Source organism: Nestor notabilis, unplaced genomic scaffold, assembly GCF_000696875.1.
Source record: "Nestor notabilis isolate BGI_N333 unplaced genomic scaffold, ASM69687v1 scaffold970, whole genome shotgun sequence".
NCBI lineage: Eukaryota > Metazoa > Chordata > Aves > Psittaciformes > Psittacidae > Nestor > Nestor notabilis.
Window position 1 is genome coordinate 36,631 of NW_009909606.1, and position 7,816 is coordinate 44,446.

The 7,816-nt window shown below is 48.7% G+C and overlaps 1 protein-coding gene across 1 annotated transcript in view; it reads left to right on the forward strand.

Moving 5' to 3' along the window:
- The window catches only part of AAK1 (AP2 associated kinase 1), a 54,464-nt gene that overhangs the window by 13,710 nt on the left and 32,938 nt on the right, over positions 1-7,816 (forward strand). The window contains 7 exon segments of the mRNA XM_010012771.1: positions 84-165; positions 2,077-2,209; positions 3,377-3,480; positions 4,290-4,369; positions 5,753-5,907; positions 5,993-6,276; positions 7,077-7,289. Coding sequence (XP_010011073.1) covers positions 84-165; positions 2,077-2,209; positions 3,377-3,480; positions 4,290-4,369; positions 5,753-5,907; positions 5,993-6,276; positions 7,077-7,289 — 1,051 coding nt within the window.

Consider the following 7,816-nt stretch of genomic DNA (forward strand, 5'->3'; position numbering starts at 1 on the left):
CTTTGGAATTATTTGGAAATGTGACCCAGTGAAAATGCATCTTAGAGCCATTTCCAACTCACTGATAGAGCTTTCTCTTACAGGTACACTACGTTATCCTACAGAGCACCAGAAATGGTCAACCTCTACAGTGGCAAACTTATTACTACAAAAGCAGACATATGGGTACGTATCAAACCCACTTAACATCATACAACCAGACTGCAGCTTGTTTTCATTACCATAATGACAGGGTAACTTTCTGACTGGGGCTAACCCAGTTTCCTTAAGAGACTGGGCAGTTTCTGAGTACAGAGTTTCTCTGCTTGATGTTTCCAATCAGTTACTGCTGAGTAGGGTGACTTGTGGATAAAACGTGTGCTGCTTTGCATGCTACTTGCAGTGTGGTTTTCATTTAGAGATGTATGAAAGCCCAGGGCTGAAGGGTGCAAACCTGCTTCTATATCCTGAGTTGGAACAGGAAATTCAGAGGACTGTGACTACTTGTGCCTGAGTTGCCTTGCAAGCTTGTGAAAGCAAAGTTGCTGCTCAGAATTCAGTAGGAAACAGACCTTTCCCCCAGGAGCAATAGAATGCTTATTGTGGATAGTGTCCCACAGTTAGTTTGTCAAACCTGGCCAAAGACCAAGCTTTTGCACTGCTGTTTCTAATGATCAGTGGAGTCTTGCTGTGCTTTTCATGTTGAGAGCAAGATGCAACTGGGGTGTAATCCATTCCTGGCTAAGCTGGTGAAGGATGGATGGCTTCCCTTTAGGTGGGTTGGAGATGAGCTCTGTGCTGTTTGTAGTGCAAGTGGCAATTGAGCACATGGGAGGTGTTTAAATTCAGAGCATGTTTGTAGGGTTTAGGAAGCCTTGAGCTAGGAAGTAACAAGGCAGAAGCAGTACAAGCAGAGTTTTAATGTATCCTCAATAGCTCTGCATCTGCAGATACAAGAGGGAAAATGGCTGGGAAGAGTCCTCTGTCCTCTCTTGAGCTCAGCTCGGAGGCAGGAAAGCAGCAGCTCCTGTGGGGCTCTTGCTCTGCTGGGTCCAGCAGGAGGTTTGTAGGACCAGGCTCTGTAGCAGTGCTGGGTCACTCCCCTTGGGGTTAGAGCCCTGGAGGGGGGCTCACAGCTATAACAGCATGGAAGGATTGTCAGGGGCTCAGAGAAGAATCTAGGATATGCCCTTCTTCCTGTGACAACATGGATAGGAGGAGACCCAAAGGCTCTCCTCTTCCTGGCATGGAAGGGATTTTGTTCCAGTAACCCACTGAGTGTTTCCCAACCAGCATGTGGTGCTCTGCACAGTGGGGCCTCGACTTCAAGGCCTGTTGCAGTGCTTGTCCTGCTGGAAACCTCCCTCTCCTTAAATCTTATCAAGGTTATTTTAAACCAGAGTGCAATTTGATTGTGAAATCCTATCACAAAAGATAGAAGCTGCTGCTGAGTTGCTTAGGATGAGGAAACGTTTCCCCCTCTCCCCTCTGAGGTGGTGGGAGTGTTTCATAATTAGCCTTTTGTGCAAATCTTGGATTTTCTTTTGCAATAGGTGGTGGTTCTTGCTGTCAAAAGCAGCACAGGAAGGGATGGCAGGGTGGTAGAACCTAGCAGCCTGCAGCCATCTGGGTGTAGCTCTCCCTGGAACACATTTATGTTGGTTGAAAGGTTGAACTTGAGCTTGAACACAGCTTGGATTTTTCTGTGTCAGAAAACATGTATTAAGGGTGATGGTTACCAGTTATTTTTGCTATTACTTTGCCTTTTCCTCCCAGCATGTGGCAGAAACAGGCTTTGCCTGTTTCATGACGTGAATGGTCACACTGTATAGTGGTATTTGGAGCTCTGCGTGTGATGCTGCTCACACAGTCCCCCAGGTTGCGGTGTCTCAGCCTGGAGGGGGGAGAGCTCTTCTCTATTTATCTACCTGTGTAACTCTGCTTGTTTCCAAGTCCCTCACAGGGCTGTTAAAATGTAGCTTGATGCCATGTGGGATCCATGGATGGAGCTGGAGACTTTCCCCTCTGATCTACAAGGGTATTTGAATTGTACCATTCCCAGTCTGTTAAATCCTTTGCTCTGTTCTGTCTCTTCAGGCCCTTGGCTGTTTGCTGTACAAGCTGTGTTACTTCACCTTGCCCTTTGGAGAGAGTCAGGTGGCAATCTGTGATGGCAACTTCACCATTCCAGATAATTCCCGGCACTCGCAGGACATGCACTGCCTCATCCGTGAGTTCTCTGACAGTGGCTTAATCCCCTTCTGCACAGCTCAAGTGTTTTATGCTTGTATTTCCTGCTCCTCCACTGAAACTGTTGGTGTTTCTCTTCTTTGAAGACACTCCCTTGCACACAAGGTTGGTTAAAGCAGTTTAGGGATCACTCTTCGAAAGACAGTTCTGACAGAGGTTTCTTTTTGGCCAGGCAGTCGTGAGCTCTGGAAAGGCTGGGAAACAGACAACCATTTGGTTTAGGACTCCTGCAGGAACTTGCACAATAAGCCTATTTATGTAGAAACGTATTTCTCCAGTAATAAATCTGTTTGGATAAGGAACTGAAAGGAACCACAGTGGCTTAAGACGAGCGATAAGAATTCATCTTCTGTGAACTGAGAAACAGAACTGAAATGGTTTATAAATAACTCACTGACTAGAGTGAATGTGTAATGAAGGGGACAATGCTCTTGGCAAAGCTGGGGCAGCTCTCTCGTTTCCAGCACAGCATCTGATTTGATTTTTCTTTGCCTAGCCACAATCTTGACTAATAGAGACTTGGACGTGTTTGCAGAGCAGCCTGGTATTTTCTTTGCTTATGTGGTGGGGTGGATATGCAGTGGTGGATGTGGCTGGCCTGTCTTCCTGCCCTGCTGGCACACCAGCCTTGCACCAAGCTCTTTTCCTGCAAGGTCACTTGGAAATGCAGAAGTCAAACCCAGTGCTATTCCCTGACTAGGCTGGCTTCCTTTCCTCCCTTTGCCCTAGAGCCTTCAGTAGCAGCTACAGATTGTTCACAGCTGTGTTGGAAGGTACATCCTAGTCTGTTCTGACTCTGTCTTGCCTCTTTTTGAGCTGCCCCTGGTGACCAGCTCGGCCCTGCTCAGGTGCCCTTCCTAAGAGGCAGAGCACCCCGTTAGCATCAGTCATGCCAAATGTAGGATCACAGAATGGTTTGGGTTGGAATGGACCTTTCAAGGTCATCTGGTCCAACCCCCTTGCCATGAACAGAGCCATCTAGATCAGGTTGCTCAGAGCCCTGTCCAATATGACCTTGAATGTTTTCAGGGATGGGGCATTTACCACCTCTCCCTTCCCTATCTCTAGTCTGATACGCTGCCACAGATGGCTTACATGAACCTGTCTGTTCTGCTGCTCTGATGTTAAGCATCTCTGTCTCTTAAAGGGTATATGCTTGAGCCAGACCCTGATAAGAGACCTGATATTTATCAGGTCTCCTACTTTGCATTCAAACTGGCAAAGAAGGAATGCCCAGTCCAGAACGTCCAGGTGAGTGGCAAAGGAGTGGATTGATGCAGGGCTTTGTGGGAGGAGATTGGGGGTACCATTTGCTGAATATTGAGTATTCTGCTGGATTCTGCCACTTCTTCCCCAGCTCTGACATTAGGAGGGTCTTTCTTTTTTAATTAGCAAAGCTATTTGGGCTTTTGGGGTATTTTTTTGGGGGGGGGATAAGGGCAGGAATCAGGATTTTCTTTCATATGTCGTGTATTTCTGTTTGTCCCTGATTTACCTCCTCACCCAGTTACCAGCGTGAGGTCAAGCAAGAGATCTTGTGCATGTGAACGTGGAAAATTAGGCCATGCTTGTGCAGCTGATTGGGTTTCCAGGCACATTCATCATAGCGGGTGTAATTTGTGCTGCAGTTGGGTTCAGACATAGCAGGTTGTGTCTGCTTCCATTTGAGCTACACCAGACCTTCCACAGCCATCTGCCCCTTCTTAGTGTATCTTTATAGACTTCAATAGAAGAACAGAGTTGACAAGTATTTTCTTGTGGTGTTATGGTACTATTCTACCTGTATTTTTTTATGGTAGTATTAATAAGTATTGTTGCTGTTGTCTCCAGGTTGTGCTATGAAGCTTTGTGTCCACATGTCAAAAACACAGAGCTGTATTTTTCCCTTGTAAAGTCCCTCCCAAACTCCTATTTCCTCATTGCGTTAACATTGAGGGGTTTAGCCCTTTGTCCAGCATGAGGGATAGTTGCTTTGGGGATCCCCCAATCTCCCTGTTTCATTGTGCAAGTGATTTCTGACTCTCTTTTCACACCCAATGTGGTGCTTTTGGGATCTGCAGAACTCTCCAATCCCCGCTAAACTCCCAGACCCGGTTAAAGCAAGTGAAGCTGCTGCAAAGAAGAGTCAACCCAAGGCCAGGTAACCACATCTGCATTATGCTCAGCCCTTTTTAGTGTCTGTTGTCCTCCTGCTTTTAGGAAAGATGCCTGGTATATTTAGCTGCTTCCTTGGGGGCTTACATCTCCACTGCAGTCCTGAGGGTTCTGCTTCAGTGACATAAATAACCATTGATCACATTGATCTGAAAGGCAGAAAATGCAGATATTAGGGGAAATCTTTCTGCACGGGGAGGACTTGGGTGATACTCAGCATGACTCAACAGCTTAGGTTTTTGTACTGGAGACACTGCTTGACAGCATCACTTGAGGTTCATGCACTTAGATGAATCTAGTGTGTCATCCATCCGGAGTACCTGAGAGCAAAGTCAGGAGGAAGACTGCAGCTGGCCTGCAGTGGGCTTGGAATTGGCCCAAGGAACACGAGTCTGCTGAGAAACTGCATGAGGGACTGTTGCTGTTAGAGTTTGACCCTTGGCAGATGATAAAACCCAGTACTTTCTGTATGAAATTGCTGTGATTTCTGCAAGAGCCCTATAATTTCTTCTGGGGGACACAAGCCCAAGGAGTCTCCATCCATCTGAAGAGCCCAGTTGGTGGGGAAACCACTATAGTGCTGTGGTTTTTCTCCTCTCCTGCTGCTGCTGCTCTGCTTATGATACTGTAATTGAGACTTGTAAATTCTGTTGGACAAAACTTGCCCCTTGTTTTAGTGCAAAGTGAGCAGCACAGCAGCGGGCTCTCCAAACCCAGCAGCTTCCTTCGCTCTGAAGCAGGGAATCTCTCCTCCTGCCTGTCAGTGCCAGGAGTCTGCTTTGGTTGGTTTTGTGACTGAGTGCAGTTACTGTCACATTAGTAGAACAACTTGATACCTAATGAGCAATGCACAGAAGGGCAGGGGGGTCTCTGGCTGCTTGGCTTTGTTGTGTGCATTTTTGGAGCTCAGTGAATACTGAGCAGAGATCGGAAGGGACCCAGTGACCTGATTCTGGGGTAGATGGACTCAAGGTACTTCTAAAGATGCCAATTTAGATAACTCTGCCCAAAGATACCAGCTGCTCTTAAGCTAATTTGTGATGCCCTTCATGCAGAACTCTAAGTGGATTTAAACAACATGTTGTATCAGGTATTTGAATGAGTGGTTTTAACAGGTTCCAGCTGTCCAGCAGGGGAAGATGCCACAGTTGGCGAAGTAGTCAAAAGAATAGTGTTAGATGAGTTGTTGGGGATGCATCTGTTCAGTTTTACTGTGCTTGCAGCCTTCTGGAAAGAGTCAGTGTGTGTGTCTGGATGTCACCATCATCAGTCACATATCCCAAACCTCTAGTGTGTGTTGCGTGCACCAGCTATCAGGCTAACAAAGACTGTGCTTTTACCACTCTTCCTTTCATTCCTTACCTTACAGGCTGACAGATCCCATCCCTACAACAGAAACTTCCATAGCACCCCGCCAGAGACCTAAAGCAGGACAGACACAACCCAACCCTGGAATTCTGCCCATTCAGCCAGCCCTGACACCCAGGAAGAGACCCACGGTTCAAGCAGCCATTCAGCCACAAGGTGAGATGATGTTCCCTGGGCACTCCCACGGGGCTGTGGTGCACCTTGGTCTAACTGAGCTCTCTGGTGTCTCTTTCCCCACCAGTTGCAGGCCCTGCTGCCCTGGGCAGTGGGCAGCCCTCGCTCCCTGCTAGTGTTCCCCAGCAGAAAGCAGCACCTCAGCAGGCTCCAGCACAGCCACAAGCCAAGCAGGCGCCGGCTCCGCAGCAAGCGCCGCAGGCACAGCCCCAGGTCCCCTCTACCCAGCCACAAGCCACACCTCAGCATCAACAGCAGCTTTTCTTGAAGCAGCAGCTTCTGCAGCAGCAGCAGCAGCAGCAACAGCAGGCTGCCTATTACCAGCAGCAGCAGATGATGCAGGCTCAGCAGGTAAATGTGCTCAGCTGTGTTTGTTGCATGTTTACTGTGCTCGTGAGGTCGCATCTTTGCATTTAGGGCAAGCCCGCTGGTTTTTGGGGGGAGAAGGTGCAGGTTTTGGACATTTTCCAATGTGTCTGCAGTTCTCTAGTTAGATTTTTTGCTACACAAGGCTGGCATTTTTAACTGTTAATGTTAAAAGGCCTTGGGATAGTTTTGTCACACACAAACATGAAATAAGCAGTGCTGGTTAAGGTTTTACAGCTCCAAGTGTTTCAGGGTCTTGAGGTCAGTGCTCAGCTGATGAACAGAGGGGTGCAATTTCTCTTCTGCTCTCCTTGTGATACAAGGAGCCTGGCATGCCTTTTGAATTGTAAGGTTCAGGTCTGGGTTTGTGGTAGCCAGCAGTGATAAGGAGGCCTGTGGACACATGATGTGTTAGATGGGGTGGGTGTAGGTGACAGACTTGCATACTGTTTAGAGGTGTTCATAGCAGCAGAGATCCCTGCTAAAGCACATTTAACAGTGGAAGCAAAGGGATGGTAAATCTGCCTATCCTGGGGAAAGGTTTAGAACTGATAAATGTGGAGAAAGGAGTTTGGGACCACAGGAGGGTCTGTGCTGAGGGAGCCCCATATGGGTGTAGCTCAGCATCTGTCATTAGGTCAGAAGGCCACTTCCCACCACGACTTTGCTCACAGCCTGTGAGTGCTTTGCCACTTGCAGTGCCTCTGTCCATTCCTGTGGCTGACCCCAAGTGGTGGTGGTGGTACCCCAGTTCCCAAGCAGCTCAACAACTGCTTGTTTCCCAGTTCCCAGTGATGCAGCAAGGAGCGCCAGCACAGCAGCAGCTCATGCAGAACTACTACCAGCAGCAGCAGCAGCAGCAGCTGATGGCCCAGCAGGCAGCAATGCAGCAGAAGACAGCAGGAGCAGCAGGTCAGCAGAAGCAGCAAGCCCCAGCCCCGCCGCAGCCCCAGCCCCAGCAGAGTGCGGCCCAACCAGCGCAACCGCAGGAGCAAGTGGTAAGAGCCTTGTGGGAAGGAATTTGGAGTTGCTGGTGAGTGTTCTCCTGCCAGGTCCTGCAGCCCAGATGGCTTTTCTGACCCACAGAGCCCAGGTAATGGGTGCTCTGGGGCCTGCTGCTCCCTTGCGTGGTGTCCATAGTGTCTGGGTGGCAGATGGCAGCGCTGACCTTGCTGCCTCAGGCACCTGTGCATTGTTTGCACTGCTCTTTACAGCAGGATGCTGGACATGGGAGTTGCGCTCTGGGTTCACAGGAAGAAGATGAGTAGAAAGCAGATGAGAATATAGAAGTAGCTGCTTAATGCAGCTTCCCCCTCCCCTGTCATGCTGCCTTAGGAGACATGCAAGAAACTTCTAAAGCTTGTTGGTACTTATCGCGTCAGGTTGGGCATTAGGCAGTGGAACAACATTGTTGTTTATGTCCCCGACATCAGAAGGACATGGAGCTGTTGGAGCAAGTCCAGAGGAGGCCACGAGAATGCTCAGGGGCTCCAGCACCTCCTGTATGGAGACCGGCTGGGGACAT